Below are 17,549 nucleotides of genomic sequence, written 5' to 3'. Positions count from 1 at the left end.
GTTGGTTTGTTGGTTGGTTGGTTGGTTTGTTGGTTGGTTGGTTGGTTGGTTGGTTGGTTGGTTAACATGGCTCTTGACTGCTTATGTTTGAGCCCATGTAAGCTCTTGGCTTCCAAGCAGTGTGCAGTAAAACGCTTCACAGCTTGACTACACACTGTATGGGGAACCATGCCCTATTGTTGGGTATCTGCTATTGAAAGACGGAAAAATGATGGTTCGTTCTGTCATGTAGTCCTTCAGATACCTTTTCCCTGTTGAGGAGCCAAATCTTTTGGGTTGTTTTTTTCCTTGTATGAAAGCCAAGCAAGCCAAATATCTGAGAATGTAACCCTAAAGTTGCACTTGACTGCAACTGACCAAAGACTTCAAAATTGCTTGGCAGTCAGAGAAGCGGAAACGGCTTGGGAAGGTAAGTGTGCATGGATGACATCTTTGTAAAATCCTAATTTGCTTAAGAAAATTGGTCAAAATGTCTGCACTTGATTCAATGACTAGGAGCTTAAAAATGTTTACTGTCTTAACATCCTAATTGGCTAATTGTTTTTAATTTCTTTTTAATTCCAGAACATTTGAATCCTCTTGGGAAACATGAAAACAAAGAACTGCTTTTCAAATATCGTTCAGGACAATTGACACATTCCAGGGAAAAGCTGTTGTGTTTGGGGCTTTTTTTGCAAAGTTCAGAAGAATCTTCATTCTCTGAGATTTTAAATAAGTATAAAATGAAAATGGTTTGAAGTTTAGCCTTCAAAATGAATGTTGGGAAGTCAGATGACAAGGCAAAGAATGGCTTGAAGTCTTCCTTACTTATAAGGGATGAAAACGGAAATAACTACGCACGTGACAGAGCTACACCTTCCTCAAAGAATTGTGCCACCAAGATACACAGCAATTCAACTGACCAGAATATAGTGGCTGAGCATGAAGATGATTTTGAAAATACAAGTGACTTCAGAAGTATTCGTTTAAAACAGCAGTGTATTGAAGTACTTGATCTGCAGAAGACACCTGGCAGATACAACTGCACAGGAGCTCTGTTGGGAGATGCAGATGCTGCTTGCAAGTCTTCTGTCACTGAACAGACTTGCATGTGTCCTTTGAACTGTGATTTGAAAGCAACAACAAACTTCTTGAAAGGTGACGTTGTTATGGCAAAAATGCAAAATCAGAGTATCAAACACACAGTGCCTTACAGTCAGACAGACTCTAAGTGTGTAGTAGCACTTCCTGCTTCAGAGCAGAACATGCAGTCCCTGATAAATGACAGGGCATGCTGCCACCTGAGCACACTGGATGTTACTAATGTTACAGGTGAAACTCTGGGAACTGATCAAAATGATGATATGCATCTGAGAGAAACACTAATCTTTTCTGAAATATGTACAAGAGAGAAATTTGATAGGACCAGCTCAGAAAGAACACCTAATTTCATCTCTGCAGGTGTCAAACACTGTCTGAAAAATGCTATCAAGACTGATAAAGAATCACAGGAAACAGAAGCACAGTCTGTAGAACTAGCTGCTGAATGTATAGATCCCTATAGGCGAGATGCATTGTCACCATGCATTAATATTAATGAAGATGACCAAGTGAAATCCTTGCGGGATACCTCTGACCATGATGAAACTGAGAATTCCAATGTTGAAATGTGCATGGATAGTCTTGTAAATAATGTGCACCTTGTCCCAGTAGATAAAATGGATGGAGAACAAGTATCAAAGAAAACCAGTGAACCCTTAACCAAAGAACAGAGTATCTCTGGAAATGCTGCTCTTCAGGATATGCACAACACCCCTTCTGTATCTTGCAGTGTACCAAAATTAAAGAGGACTGCTATACCTAACCTGAAATGTGAAGAAACTTTTGTGGTCTTCAGTCCTATGGCTAATGAAAGTGCTTCTGCTCTATGTACTTCAACCCCTAAAGAGCGATCAAAAAATAGAACTTTTTCTGTTTCAGCTTTGGAAGAACTTGGAGACAAGTCTCCTAAACTAAGACCAAATGAGGCATTTCTAGGAGGACATAATAAAAGGTCTGTGCTTAGAGCTGGTTCAGATCAAACTGTAAGAAAACCAGTGGGCAGGTCTCCTATTGTGTCAACAATAACCAAAGCAAAGAAATCAGAGATTGTTAGTTTTCCCAAACCTGATTTCAAAAATGTGAAGCCAAAGGTTGTGTCTAGACCTGTGCTACAGTCAAGAGACAGCGCAGCATTAAAACAGTCCCCCCAGTCCCCCCAGCTGTCAGCTGTCTCCTCACCTTCACGAGTTGCTTCCCCAAGGCAATTGTCCTCTATAAAAGTGTTGAAAAAGACAGTAGATCTAGCTAAAGGTTCAAAAGTGGAATTGCCTGTAAATAAGCTACATCTTAACAAACGCCTCTTCACTAACCAAGTTGTACATGCCACAACACCTCCCAGAAGCACTTCCCACAAGGCTTCAAAGACACCTGCATTAAAGCAAAGTCCTGAAGACACTGACAAAGCAAGAGCTACCCATTCGGCGTGCTCCTTGGTTTCCGCTGTGTTTCCAACATGTGTAGAGAGCTCGGAAGAGATGCTAAATGATAAAATGGAAAGTTCAGACCCCTTAATGCAGCCTTGTGCTCAAGATATTGACCCAGCTGGAGGTGAAAAAGAGCAAAGCAGCAATATGGGAATGCTTCTGGAAGCGACCTTGGTAAAAGATGTGGCAAATGAAACGTTTGACGTGCACTCTGTTCCTTTGGTAAGTTTTTATCTTTCATACTTTACTGTATGTTTGGTACATTTGGAAAAAGGAAATTTGGCATTGCACAGTGCTGAATGGAAACTGTGGAATGGGCTTTGTATCTACAAATGTAACTGTAATGTTGATTTCTCAGGTGAAGTCTCTCCCTAATAAAGGAAATTAAGAAATACTGTTTTACTTTCAACTGGTTGCGCTTGGCCTCAATTGTGATTTAGTGTCCTTCCATCTTCATCTTATTCCGTGATGTAAAATTTTTTTTAGTAGTCTTTTACAGACAATGCAGTTGGTGCACAATGCCTAATAAAAGCAAACAAGTCCTAAGTTAGTCAAACTTGTAAAATTTCATAGCATAACTTGGTGAGGTTTTCTAAATATAGCTTTTAATATACACATTTTTCAAGATAATTCTAGTGGTGCTGTAACTTTAAATAGACATTAGAGATAAATTGCTGTTTTCAGTATTTTCTTTTCCTTCCAAATCTGCTTTAGAACTAAATTACACTTTTTAAAATTACTTATGTAATTGTTGTGCATATATTAACAGTAACATTAAGTCACACAAAACCCAAAGACCAATGAGTTGGTGAAACATTTTATTTCACTGTCTCCTTTGAATAATTTGGGAGTTTGTTTGTTTGAAGTAGAACCAGGACTCATTAGAATAGTTAAGAGTAGCCAGGAAATATTTCTCATGCAGAGGGCATATACCTGGTTTTGGGCAGTCAGCCAGCTGAAGGTGTAAACTTCCTGGCCGGGAGGTATGCATGTGCTGGTTGGCTGGGAAATACTTCTGGATGAGTCAGCTGCCTGTCAGGAGAAATGTGCTGCTATCAAATACTCTTGAAAGAAGGATAAAAGAAAAGGAGTGGTGGGAAAGAAAGGGCAGAGCGTTGGGGTTGGGTTGCCCAGGATCTCAGGATGTATGGTAAGGACAGAGAGTTGGAGTCTTGGTGCTATATGGAGTTTTTCCTGTTGCTGATTTGTGGGTTCAACAGCTTTTGTTAAATCGGTGAAATGGAGGCAGGAGCTATTAATGCTAAAACTGGTGTAGTCTGAATTTTTGACAGGCTTTAGTGATTGCCAGAAAAATTCCAGTAAAGCTCAGTATACGGAGGAAGCTCTTAGGTAAAATAGAAGCAGCTATCAATTTTTGAAACATTACACCAGAAATTAATAAATAATACTATTTATTAGAGTAAGTAATCTAACTTGAAAACCTAAATAAGCAAGAATGGTCTGTTTTAGTTCTAAAGTCTTTAAGAGCTTGGATTCTGCTTCAGTCCTTATTTTTGGTGCTGAGGATTGAAGAGAATGCTTTTCATTTACCCCATTAATATCACCTTTGTGATATTAATTGTTCTGCTTGTACCTGGAAAAACAATAGAGCGATTTCTGTAAATGATATACAGTAGACAAATCAGCTGGACTAAACTTAGTAAGTGGTCTTCTGAAAACTATAGATTAACATCTGAAAATGAAGATGAGGATTGGAGTCAAAAGTTGAAAGTGCAACAGGATGACCAAATTGCTGCATATTGGCTTGAGTAACAGAAAAGCATATAAAGAGCTGTACAGTCTTATGGGTTTGCCTGTACATCAAGTGGTCATGAATTAGTGAGTGTATAAACTGTAGCAAGAATTCTGTATGAAATGTAGATGTTTCATACGTATAAACCAGTTATTTTAAACCTGTCCCGTGTCCACTCCTGAATTTTTTATTTATGGAACCTCAACCTGAAAAAATTTAACCTGTTTCTGTGCCGTGACATAAGACCTAGATCAAGAGGCTGCTGTAATGGTTGTGACGTTTCAGGTAGTACAGGACAACTAACTTCTCAGGGTGTTAAATGTGTATAGCTTGTTGGTGAAGATCTTGAGATTAGGTGTAGTCATGTAATGGAATTGCTTAATTAGAGTTTGGGGAGGAAGAGGAAGAAATTCTGATGTAAAATTACCTCTGTAACCTCTTTAGTGTGTTTGTCATTACTAGTGATTAGCTTCAAACTAATAGGTTTGTGTTGCTGAAGGTAATTTAGGAGATGATCCTTGAGGTTCTGAACTGCCGATGTGGACAGTGTGATGGAGACTAACTAAGCACATCCCATACCTGGGTGGTCAGTATTTCATTACAGATGCTGCAAAGGGAGATCTTCAGTTTCTCACAGTGGTGGTGAGTGCGATGTATTGTTACTGGTTTTTTGGTTTTTCTTTTTTTCTTGAAACAGATGCCTTCTGTGAAAGATGGGACAACTCCAGGGAAAAACATACTAAAGAAAGACCCAATTGCACTACAAAGTGTATCCACTCCCAAGGCTAAAATGGTGCCATCTGTGTTGACCTTGAATAGAGGATGTAAAAATAAAACTACCAGCACTGTTAAAACACCTTCTCACAAAGAAGCTCTTTTGTCAGCAAGCTCCGGTAAGAGAATTTTTCCCTGGAATATCACCTTCATTTAAGAAAGTGGTTAAGTGGTATCATATTTAATGTACTTTCTGACAGAACTTTTAGGATGGTACAGAGTTGTATTTTTAATGCTAAATACAGTTCTGTTTAAATTGCAAATTGCAGGGTACAGGGGCAAAAAAAAAGACAGGTTACACCTCATAACTGTAAAATCTCATCTCGTAAGGAATGTGTTTAGGAGGGTGTGGTGCTACTAGAAGAATCGATACTTAAATATTTATAGTTTGGTTATATAATAGTACTTTGCTAAATTACAACTAAAATTATTTTAAAGAGAAGAGGAGAAAATACAGAACTTGGGTACAAAGCTCGTACAATAAGCAACTGTATTCTGTTCCAGTGGGAATGAGCCCTTATTTCAGGTCATAATATACTTTGTTCAACCTAATTTTAATACAACTCTATAGTTTCTGGAAAAGGGAGAGCATAATTGAAGGAGAGACTACTGCTTGAGCTGCTAATTAATCTCAAACTGATTAATACCAAGGGCGGGGAGGAATCTCACATCTAGTCTTGTAGGCTTCTGCTCAAATCTTATGACTGGAAACTATGATCTGTAACTGTAGAGATTCAGAAGTTCTCTTGTAGGTTATGTGCTTGTTTGGGGTTTTTTTTTTTAAGCAAGTGTGGCAGTGTAACTAGCTGCAAAGGTAGCCTGGCTATAAATGGCTACACTACAACGCACTGTAATTTGGAAAGTGTATACACCCATTTATACCCAGTAAAACCTGTTCTTTTTTTTTTTTAACCCACTCAATCTAAGATTTTAAACCAGTCCAAAATACACTTCTTAATTATATACAGGTGGTGAAGTGTGATAAAATCTGTATTTGTAGTCCTTTATGGCATGAGTCCCTCAAAAGAAGTGGATATAGTCCATTCTCTGATTTGAGCTTTGCTAATGTGAGGCACTTGCTCAGTGAACTAGGTACCAAAACTGTAAGCTACCATTTCTTAGAAAACTCATCACCTCTCTAAATACCAACATAGAGCTTTCCTGTCTGTAATTATGGCCTTAGAAGAACTGAGATGGATATAGATCTAGATGTATATTTTTCCTTTAGGTTATTAATCCAGATTAGATTTATGACATGGTCACTAGAAATAAATGTAAGTATAGCTGGGTTACAGGACTAACTTCTTCACTTCATGGAAAAAAAAATAACAAAATCAGATGCACTTTCAGAAGAAGCAGAAGTCATTTGCTGTTGAAAATGAAAACCTTTACTCCCCAGGGTTTTTCTAAGCTAAATATGTCCCTCCATAACTCATTTATTGTATGTTGAAATTACAGTAGTCCGTAGAATATTTTCCAGCCTTTTCCTATTGGAAAAAGGCTACTTAAATTACAAGCATAAAGCGTCACCCTAACATTTCAAACTTGCGCTCTAATCTGATGAGACTGGAACTTTAATGCTGCACATGAGAAGAAATGTTTTTTTTTTCTCCAGGCCCTTTCCACAGCCCCCTGTTCTAGCCCACTGTTCCTAGCACATCTTGCTCTTTATTTTGCTTATGCAGTGTTTTTGTGCTACAAAGTAGAATTTGATGTGTTAAACTATAACAGGTTAACTTCTCCATCCCTTGCCAAGGGAATTTTTAAACATGGTTCATTGCTTCTTTATAAACATTGTACAGATGCAAATCAGACAGACATGGGGGAAGCTTCTGGCAGCTTCTCACAGAAGTCACCCTTGTAGCCCCCTGAGCCCAAGACCTGTCCACACAAACCCAATACACTGCCCAACATGGATAACCTGGATTGGCGATCACCAGGTCTCTACCCAACATGGGTTACTGTGGATAATCCAAGGTCGGTTCTCTGATGGGTGATGAAGTTGGAGCAGTGGACAAAGTCCTGAAGTTGCGGCATTTATAGGGCTTCCCTTCCCGATGAGTCTGTTGGTGTCTGATCAAGGTAAAGCTCTGGTTGAAGCTCTTCCCACACTGGGGACACTTGTAGGGCCTCTCCCCTGTGTGTGTCCATTGATGCCTGATGAGATGAGAACTGTTCTGAAACCTCTTCCCACACTCAGGACACTCATAGGGCCTTTCCTCTGTGTGCGTCCTCTGATGCCTGTTGGCAATTGAGCTGCTCCGAAACCTCTTCCCACACTCGGGACACTCGTAGGGCTTCTCCCCAGTGTGGATACGATGATGGATTACAAGGTCAGCGCTGCGGACGAAGCTCTTCCCACAGTCAGGACACCTGTAGGGTCGTTCCCCGGTGTGCAGGCGCTGGTGGGTGATGAGGTTGGAGCTCTGGCTGAAGCTCTTCGCACATTCAAAGCACTTGTAAGGCCGTTCCCCTGTGTGCACCCGGTGGTGGGCGGCAAAGGTGAAGCCATCACTGAAGCTCTTCCCACATTCACGACACTTATAGGGCCCTTCCCCGGTGTGGATGCTCTGGTGGCGAATCAGGTGGAAGCTCTGGCTGAAGCTCTTCCCGCATTCCAAGCACTTGTAGGGTTTCTCCGCTGCACGAAGCCGCTGGTGAACCGCCAGGTCAGAGCTCTGGCTGAAGCTCTGGCCGCCTTCCTGGCAAAGGGTGGGTCTTTCCTCCTCAGAGCACTGTGTGCTAGGTTTGGAGCTGCTTCCTGTGGGGAATGTTTGTGGCTTTTCCTCCCCAGTGGCTTCCTGCACAGTGGAGCCATTCAAAACAGCCTCTTCCACGAGGTTCTGCCAGGCAGATTTGTCCTCCATGGTCTCTGCCCTCAGTTCATTACCTGGGGAGGAAGGAAACAAGAAAGAGGAAGAAGGAAAGAAATGGAACAAGGAGAGGAAGGAAGAAAGAAGAGGAAGGAGATTTCCCTTGGTGCCAGAGGGAAGGGGAAGGAGATCACCCCCCAAATCCATCCCCAGCAGGATGGCATCAGCAGCAGGGTTGTCCTGCAGCTGGGGGTGATGCTTGGCTGGAAGATGAAGGAGAAGAGAGGGGGAAAGGTGAAATGACTTCCTCCTCACCTACCTGGGTGTCCTGTAGCATCTTCCTTTTCCTCCCAGCTTCTTCCTCCATCTGGTCAAAGTTTGGGAATGAGAAATCCTGTTTTGGGGGAGAAAACAATGTGTGAGTGCGTTGAGTTGGGGGGTCCTCTTGCCCAAGTTCATATCTAGAAGTCAATAGCTATCTTGTGTCCCTAAAGGCCTCCAAAATGCCAAGATTCAGCCCTGAAAAACACTCCTAGAAGTTCCCCCTCTCTGGTCTCCCAACTTTGGAGTTCTGGGGGTTCCCTTTGTCTGGGCTGCTGGGGGTTCCGTGTGTATTGGGGGTGCCGGCTCTCCGGGGTCCCTGCCCTGTCTAGGCTGCTGGTGGTCTCTTGGATATCTGGGGCCTCTCCTCTATGGGATTCCGGGGGCTTCAGGGCTCCCTTCTCCCTTGCCTCTCTGCTTCGGTATGCTGGGCTCCCTGGGGGGCCGCGTCGCTGGAGTCCCTTCCCCCTGCAGGCTGCTGGGAGTCCCAGAAATCCCGGGAAATCACCTCTCTCCAGGCTCCCCATTCTCCGTGCTCTCCCCATCTCCACGCTGTCGGGGGTCTCCCAGCTCCCGTAGCGCCCTTCTCCGCTCTCCCCACTCTGGGAGTCCCGCGGTTCCTGCCCAACCCGGCTCTCCTTGTGGGTCCCAAAACCCAATGTCTGTGTCCCCCCCCCCGCCGCCGGTAGTGGGCTGACAATGGAGGCGGCGGTGCCTGACCCAGGAAGACCAACCCTCCCCGCGGTGACGGAACCTGCATCCCTCCGCCCGCCGCCGGGGCTATGCCGGCAGCCGTCGCCGGCAGCCCCTCCGAAAAAAACCACCTCCAGGGGACCCTCCACTATCTTCCAAAGGGGCATTCGAGCCTCAGCTTTGGAGTACTGCAAGATCTAAAGATACCCTACCCCTAGAAAAATCCTGGGACCTCTCCCCCAAGATATTTGTGGCAAGCTCGCCCTCCCCGGTCACCTGTGGGATGCTGGGGGGCGATGCTCGCGGGGGCTCGCGCATAGAGCGAGCGGTGGACTAGCGAACTTCCTCTTTTTCCTTCTCCTCCTCTTCCTGGTCCTCCTCCTCTACCCCTCTTCCTCCCGCTGCTCCTCCTCCTGATGCACCGCTCCTCCTTCATCCCTCCTCCTCCTCCTCTTCCAGGCAACCCTTCTCGTGTGTATAGACTGGGGTACGAGAGGCTGGAGAGCAGCTGCGGGAAGTGACCTGGGGGTCCTGGTCAATGGCAAGTTGAATATGCGTCAGCACTGCCCTGGCAGCCAGGAGGGCCAACCGTGTCCCGGGGGGAGCATCAGGCAAAGCATCACCAGCCGGTCGAGGGAGGGGATTGTCCCGCTTTTCTCTGCACTGGGGTGACCTCACCTCGAGTCCTGGGCACCACAGTATAAAATAGGCATTAAGCCATTAGACGGCGTTCAGAGAAGACCACGAGGATGAGGAAGGGTCTGGAGGGAAAGCCTTATGAGAAGGGCCTGAGGGCATTAGGTTTGTTCAGCCTGGAGAAGACTGAGGGAAGGCCTCCTTGAGGTCTTCAACATCTTCTGAAGGGGCAGCAGAGGGGCAGGTACTGATCTCTTCGCTCTCATAACCAGTCATAGGATTTGAGGAAATAGCTGGAGCTGACTCGGGGAGGTTTAGGTTGGATATCGGGAAAAGTTTCTTCCTCCAGAGGGTGGTTGAGCACTGGAACATACTCCCCAGGGAAGTGGTCACAACACCAAGCCTGTCTGAGTTCAAGAAGTGTTTGGACAATGTTCTCGGGCACATGGTGGGATTCTGGGAGTGTCCTGCTACAAAAGCCCTGCAGTATTATATGACCACACCTTTCAGGTAAAACCACATCTACTGCTGCTTACCCTGTCTGTTTATAATGGTTTTGAAGTAAAACTGTACATACACTTACTGTGACCAAGTGGCAGTTTGTAAACCAAACCCAGTTATCTGTTTAAGCTAAAGCATTCCTGGCAGGAATAACTATTTTGTTTCCAGCTGAGTAATTTGAACATTCTGGTATTAAACTTTAGCCCATCCAGATAAATCATTCAGTAACTGCACAGTTGTTTGCTATTGGGATTTCGTCAGGCTACAGACAGACTAGCTAAATCTAAATGGAAAGGATTTATGAAGGTCATCTAGTCCAGCCCCCCTGCCTGTAACTGGGTCAGCACTGAATTCAGACTAGGTTGTTCAGGCATTTGTCACGTTGAGTCTTAAAAACGTACAAATCTTAACAGATTTGTTTCTTCCTGAGATACTAACATAGATGGAGCTGATTCTTTACCAGTTACTATCTGTATTTAGATCGTTGGGCAGCAGCAGAAGTTGATGTAGTGAGTCTATTAAATACTCTGAACAAGAGAAATGATAGTATAGCTCTGTCATCATATATGTACAGAGTGACAGAGGGAGAGAAGCAGTGCATCTGTCCAAAATGTACTAGTGTACGTATTATTCTCAGAGTAATCTAGAGCTTTTGAGCAGTGGATTGTGTCACACATGGCTGTTTTGAGTGGGAAGCAGAGAACTCCCCTACAACCAAGAAAGAAAAGAAAAAGTGCCGTGTATAAAACACCAGTTATAAGATCCTTGAAACTTGTCAGGAATTGAAATTTTGGTAATTTTTTTTTTCCCCACTTGTAAAACTTAAGTTTTGAGTGGTAACTAGCCAATAAGAAGCATGAATTCTAAGGAAATTTCCCGATTTTTCTCTTGAACAGGAGACAGTAGAAGGAGAGCAGAACTCATAACTCAAACATTTTATTTTTGTGTGGTTATTTGCAGAACACGTTAAGCTAGAAATAACCAGTTTATTTCAAAATGGCTGCTGAGGACTGTTCACCAATACTGGTGTATCTTACCCAGGACTTGGAGTTTTTTATGAATTAGAAATTGGTTGTCTAAAAGGCAAACCCATCTTGATTTGATGTACCAAAGTGATTTGTGAAATGGCAAAGCCTCATTTCTGTAGCAAATCTGGTAATCAGGTCATAGTTGCAAGCTATTAAAAAGTGGATTTTTGTAGTACTGGATGGCAGGCAGTATGTCTTTTGTTTATGTTTGTTTTCTGTCAGTGAAAATGCTCATTAGATTTCAAGATGCAGAGTAAGACATTTGAGTTACCTGTTTTTTACTGGATTGTGTGTGTAATTCTGGAGCTCTGATTGAGGACTTTGAACCCGTCTTGAAATGAAAGCACCTATTGTTTTTGTTCCGAGAAGGCCACCTAGTTGCATGTAACCATAACCACTGTGGAGGAGTAGTAGCCTGATAATAGTTGAGGTATTATCATTTGGGAAGTCATGTCTTTGCCTCACTTGAAGGGAGGAGTGGAAGGGGACTGGAGAAGCCAAGGAGCTTTGGTGATCCCACGGAACATCACTCCAAGATCATCTACTGTCAGCCTGCCCCAGCAAATGTATGTTACCATCCATGCAGTTGAACAGAAGCACTGTGACTGTTTGAGCCACAGCAAATTGTTTGATTTGTGTTAGAACAGCATAAAATAGAAATATAAATTACTTTTTGTACATCTAAAAGTGTATATGCTCACCACTGCCTTTTTTCCTCCTATTGCTCACAACACCTACCTATATGTATGTAAAGGAAAGGAGTTTTACCTGCAAGTAAGATTTTTGATATGCTGTAAGTCCATCCTTAAAAACTTCTGCCTTAAAATGATACCATTATTTTAAATTTTTTTTCACTCCAAGAAATTTCACGTTATTTTTGATGTCTTAGCTACGACAGCTCTGTCAAGCCTTATTTGTAATTTAAACTCTTTGGGAATGTGAAAGCATCAATAATAGTCCTTACTCGATGTTAAAGACTTCCAGAAATCAATGGAAACCATGTAAATCATCTTTGTAACAAAAATGTCTTTTGCCATCTGGCAGAGTTTTTTGCATTTTGGATACCCTTTTGTCTCTGATTTTTGTCACTGATATCCCTTTAGCAGAGTTATGGCCCTGTGCTTTACTTATCATTTTCATTAATTTAATCCAGTGGTACTACCTCTTTCTCTTGCTAGTATTTTCATAGCCTTTAACCAGAGTAATGAAAGCTTGGGTAGAGAGAAACTTGAGAGTATGAATTCTGTGCTTCCTTAAAGAAGATTTTGGACAAGTGAGACATTCTCCATATAAGAAGCTGATCATACTGAAGGACTTTTCCTGTGTTCCGCAACTGTTTGAAGTGTGGGAAAAATAATTTCTCCTATGCTATAGAACGCATTTTTTACGTCGCATTAGACCACAGTAAGTTTAGTGATACTCTGAAATGATTTTCTTGTTCATAATTGCTAAATTCTTGCAGTTGAATTTTGGCTTGATTTTACACTTAAATGTGTAATTGAGAGAAGCTTCCAAAGTTAAAACCGAAACAAGCAGTGACAGATTAAGACTCGGTTGTTAATGACTGTTATTGCTGTTTATTGCACAAAGAAAAGCTTTTCACATGGAAAATTGAAACCAAATGGTTTCAATCAGTTTTCATACAGCTGCAAACATGTATAAACTTGGTAATTCAGGACTTTCTGGTATAGTCTTTCACAACACTTGTGAAGCAGAACCATAACAATGTAGTTCCAGTAAGCGTTCCCACAATCCTTGAGTCTTTGTTCTGATATTGAACAAGGAGCTAACCCAAATATAGTTACTGCAAATAATTTTTCAACTTGTATCATTCCTGCTATCTACCATGTGACTCTTTAAAGTTGGATTGACATGCTGCCAAGAGGAAACAAAATATTTTAAAAGGCAAACATAACTTCCAGGTTTGCTGGACTGAAACAGTCAGGACTTACCTCAAAATCCTGGAGCAGACAGTAAGGGTCTCCATATACTTTCTCATAAAGAAATCTGGAATGCACCAGGGTCTGCAAATAAGGTGTAAAATTTAGTTTCAGCTAGTCTTTTTATGCTTTTCTTTTGCAGAGCAGCCAGCTTCTTTTATGGATCCTAAAAGCAGGTTCCTCATACACTAACTTATCCAAGATCATTATTTGTCCTTCTTAGTCCAAATTACTTCATCCCTGTTTCCCTTTCTTTAATGCGTCTTTCTTTAATTCATTACACTAATTAAAGCCTGTGTTAAAAGTGAACTTAAAACTCACATATTCCCATTTAGAGGTGTGGGAAGGAGAAAACTGATACATAGGTTTCCATGGAGCATAAGGTCTATAGTTAATAGTATGACACAACATCCCTCTTCCATTGTGTTCACCCAAGCGGCTCCACTGTATAGCTGTATCTCATAACCAGTTCTCTTTTAATTTGTAGTATGAACTGGGGGAAAACTTACACAGTGTATCCAAAAGGACTTTTGTCCAGTTGATGAGTTTGTGAGAATTCAGAAAATGGCATTAGTTGTGAGGGCCTAGAAGCATTTTTCTGGTTGCTTGAGTCAGAGTTGCTGGTAACGTTTCCAGTCCATTTTGCCTTCACGTCCTGGCTGTCCTCAACAGGAATGGTTTCCTGGAAGCTGCCTGGAGCAATATATATCCTTGTGCCAAATACTGACCTCTAAGCCCCTGCCCCAGATGTTGGTCATTCAGCTACAGAATGGTCAATTCATAATTTGAAGCCTGAAAGAAAACATAAAATGATGTCATCTGAATTCAGCTTTGTCAATTTGACTACATGCACTAGCAGAAAAACTCAATATAACTTTGACACCTGGTTTCTTTTATTACTTTTCATTAACAAGGAGCTCTTACCATGAGATAGATGCTGCTTGTGTTTCTGTAAGCCATACATAGGGTTCATCATAAAAATGCCCCTTTGAAATAAAATACTTCCTGTTTAGCTTTGTAAGTCAAATTGACTATGAGAAATGAGTAAAAGTGAAATAATGTATCTGACAATATGGGATCTGTTGCAATGAATGATTTCAAAGCAAATTGGTTGATTTACCTCTGGATAATTTGGATGTGGTTCTCTGAGTTTTAGTGGGGTGGAAAAGAAGAGGGGCAGTTGGAAACATTTGAGGATTAACTTAAACTATTTATATTCCAGAGTTCATGGTATTTCAGATATTCTATTGGCTTCCAGCTTCCAGAAGGTAGCATTTCATCCTGTCAGCTTTGTTTATGGTGCCATCACTGATCATACTTAGGGAATTAAAGTTTTCACCCATGTTCCCAGACTTTTTACAGGCAATTCTGTGACTAGCCCCATTGAAGTTTTAATGTGTTGTACCTGTAGCAAGAAGCATGATTGTACTTGCAGAGACTAACAGTCAACATATCGACGCTATCAGAAATGTGGATGTATCCATAAGAATAGTCTCCTTTAGGAGGGAGGTGTGCAGTAACTTCCCTGCAGGGGAATTTCTTGGTACCTAGTCATTTGCTTGCAAGGACATGCTGATGTGTCTTAAGTAGCTCTTCACCTGTACTGTTTAGTTCTGAATTCTCTCAGGGTAGAGGTAAAGGAGGAGAGAAATAAGAATAATTATCTTCCAGAAGAAACTTGTATTTGTTTTGGTACAGTGAGGTTCCTCTTTCATCCAAGGAACTCCTGTGACAGCAAAATTAAAAGATTTGTAGATAACATACATGAGTATAAAAGCTGCAATTTATCAAACAAATTTCAGAGCCTCACATGGAGGGGTTTGTGGCTTGAAGAGCTGGACAACAATGAAAAGCATAATTGGATGGGGTTGGTAGTCTTCTTTTGCCTCAGCTTCCCTTGTAGTATGTTGATTCAACTTCTTGTGCCCAGTATTCCTAAACAGACAGAACTTTCCAATAGCTGTGTTAAAGGTAGTGGTTGGGGTTGGTTTGTTTAAGTCAGGATGCAAACAGCTTACGACAGTCTCCTGGCAAAGCTAGAGCGAGCAAGCTTTGCCACCATTGTGCAGCTGGCCTGAGAAGCTGGTGTAAAGCTACCTGCTGTCCAGAGACTGCCTCTGCCTGGGGTCGTAGGAGGTGGCAGTATGACTGTGCAGGCATGGTCTCTCATGGGGCTTGCTCTAGTTCAGTCTACAAAAGGAAAAACCTAAACCTGGCTAAATCCAGCAGGCAGCATTATGGGCAGATGGCCCTGGAGATGAGAGATCAGGTGTGAGCTCATGCTTGAGGCCAGGGAAGAGAAGTGATGTTTCTAGGTGCTGGAGAGGTCATATGCAAGGGATTGAGCCTGCGGGAAGATGGGGAAGGGAGGAGTCTCTCTGATTGTGGAAGGTTTTAACTGTGAGGAAGTCTGCCCCATTTCAAAACTGGACCAGATAGGAAGGGGGAAAAGTGAAGTTGAATGGTAGGCATACATGAGAGACTAATCTCTCTCTTCCCTTAACTGAAAACGACCCAATCACTCTTCTGATGATAGGAGCATTTTAGGGAACAAAAAGGATTGTTTTGGTTGTTGGTAACTGCTAATATAATGCTCTGTAGTACTGATGATCAGTTTTCCAGTTTTAGTCCAAGAATATTGAGCTGCAAGAGAAAGAACACATGAATACCTACCTGCATGGCTGCTGGCACCTCAGTTAAGGTTTTGGCACTAGCCTGCTGCTGGTTCTTGATACCTGTCTAAGAATTGTAGAGGAACGGAGAGAATTTTGTGGAAGTCTCCATCAGATGGAGAATGGAGTCTTGCCTGTTCTCTGACCAGCTGTTATCCTCTAAACAAGTAAATCTCTCTTGTAAATATTTGAAGACCCAACAGTAACTTGACATTCCCTGTTGTATTCCATGTTTAGGTTGAACAGTTGACCATTACTGGCAACATAACATAACTGTGTCCTGCCATTTTGGTAATAATTTGAGACTTTAAAAGGGAGAGATAATTAGAAAGACATTACCTTTAGAATTATGAAATATGCTGTAACCACTCTTTGTTCCTTGAAGGAACACCGATATGTGTATAGCTTAATATATACTATAGTTGATATTGCTGGATGGCTAATGAGGCAAAATGGGAAGCTTGCAGCAATCAGAAAACTGTTTGTTAGTATTGCTCCTCCTTTACGGTGTTTAAAATGGCAACCATAAGCACTCTTACAACTATGTTAGAATCAGTCTGCTGGAAACAATATCAAAGTCCAGTTTGTCTTTCCATTATTTACTTGCTCTTTTCAATAAATGCCAAAAACCAGCATGTTTTCTTGAAGGTTTACTCCCCATGGTTTTTAAAGACTTTACCATAGGCTTAAACTGGGCTTTTTCATCATGCTTAAAATTATTTTTTGTAAGCTAAGAAGTTTAGCACTTCTAAGACAGAGCCCTTTGTATTTTACATTCTCAGAAAAAATCTGAAAAGCATAAGGCAAAAATCCAAAATTTAACATTTTCAAGACATAAGGCAATATAAGGCCAAACCAACTGTTAGTGTTAGCTTTAGGGTTAAACAAAAGCAGCAACAACAAAAAGCATCCTTCAAAAAACTCCTTTTGCACTTCGTCTGCCCAAAGTTTATGTTTGGGAAAGGCTTCCAACCATTAATTTCTAGGTGTCATGTGGCTCTGTGAATGCCAGCTCTAGATATGAAATGTGTTGATGTGGTTTGAAATGGTGGGCATGAAATTTCAGAATTTGTGCATGTGTTTTTGACTTTACAATCTACCTGGTGTCAACATTCTCTCAATTTGAGTATTTTAGACTCCAGTGCTATTTAAAGGAAGCCTTAGCTTTAACTTTTTCTTGACAATAACCACCTATGAGGGATTCATATGAGAGGATTATTATTTTAGTAAGGATATGAAAGCTGTCTTCAGAGCTTCTTGAAGAATGAGCTTTGTTCTTTGCTTATTTCCATTCCAATACAGAAGATACTTTAACACACTTCAAGTAACATGGTTGTTGCATGGAGACTTTTTTCTGAAGAATTGCCAACTCATTAGTTCATTGTAGAGGAATGTGGTATTTCTAGTATCCCGCTTCAGCGACTAGATTAAATAACTGATGAAAGCCTGTTACTTTGCTATTACTTGTTGTCTTTGTAATAATGGTTCACTAAATATCCTGCTTTTATGCTTGTTTCCAGCACTTTTGTTTATATGCCATATCTTCCTGCTTCTGTCTTCAAAACCTTTGCATTTAGTTCTCTGTAACTCCTTTCTTAGGGAAGGAAAGTATTTATTTTATAAAAGTACTTTGTAAAACTATTAGTTGAAGTAACACCTAGAGTAGTTGCTTAATGATCTTGTGTCATGACCTGAAAGAAATTGTCCCTTGAGCAGGGCTTTTGAAAAATGTATTTGAGTGTTTGAGTAATTACTTTAATAGAAGCCTTACAGGAAAGTACCAAGCAGCAGAAGAACTAAGAAAAGAGCAAATGTCATCTGTTTGACCTGCTTCTGAAACAACGTCCCAGAGCTTGCTGTGCTCACTGAATGGGTTTGGGTTCACAGCTGGTTCAGAGCACTGTCATACTCCAG

General features: G+C 41.6%; 2 protein-coding genes across 8 annotated transcripts in view; one reads left to right on the top strand and one right to left on the bottom strand.

The window, feature by feature from the left end:
• Nucleotides 1-17,549, top strand: part of MTUS1 (microtubule associated scaffold protein 1) — a 131,925-nt gene that overhangs the window by 34,144 nt on the left and 80,232 nt on the right. For 4 of the 5 annotated variants that reach the window (XM_027676513.1, XM_027676514.1, XM_027676510.1 and 1 more), the window contains 2 exons: nt 565-2,726; nt 4,955-5,150. In XM_027676513.1, coding sequence (XP_027532314.1) covers nt 753-2,726; nt 4,955-5,150 — 2,170 coding nt within the window. In that variant the 5' untranslated portion in view covers nt 565-752. Of the gene's footprint in view, nt 1-315; nt 410-564; nt 2,727-4,954; nt 5,151-17,549 lie in introns of those variants that run through there. The other variant, XM_027676512.1, reaches the window with a different exon arrangement.
• Nucleotides 5,401-9,253, bottom strand: LOC113964371 (zinc finger protein 239-like). 3 transcript variants are annotated; one of them, XM_027676532.1, is made up of 4 exons: nt 9,135-9,253; nt 8,164-8,238; nt 7,871-7,921; nt 5,401-7,837 (listed from the first exon to the last, which is right to left on the bottom strand). In XM_027676532.1, the coding sequence occupies exons 3-4, from the start codon at nt 7,896-7,898 to the stop codon at nt 6,990-6,992; spliced, it is 876 nt and encodes a 291-aa protein (XP_027532333.1). In that variant the 5' UTR covers nt 7,899-7,921; nt 8,164-8,238; nt 9,135-9,253; the 3' UTR covers nt 5,401-6,989. The 3 variants fall into 3 exon arrangements, with proteins under 3 accessions (XP_027532333.1, XP_027532334.1, XP_027532332.1); XM_027676533.1 differs by having other exon boundaries at nt 5,401-7,921; nt 8,160-8,238; XM_027676531.1 differs by having other exon boundaries at nt 5,401-7,921.

This window comes from Neopelma chrysocephalum, unplaced genomic scaffold (genome assembly GCF_003984885.1).
Source record: "Neopelma chrysocephalum unplaced genomic scaffold, ASM398488v2 Primary Assembly neopelma1_42, whole genome shotgun sequence".
Classification (NCBI taxonomy): domain Eukaryota; kingdom Metazoa; phylum Chordata; class Aves; order Passeriformes; family Pipridae; genus Neopelma; species Neopelma chrysocephalum.
This window is presented reverse-complemented; position numbering and strand designations above follow the sequence as displayed.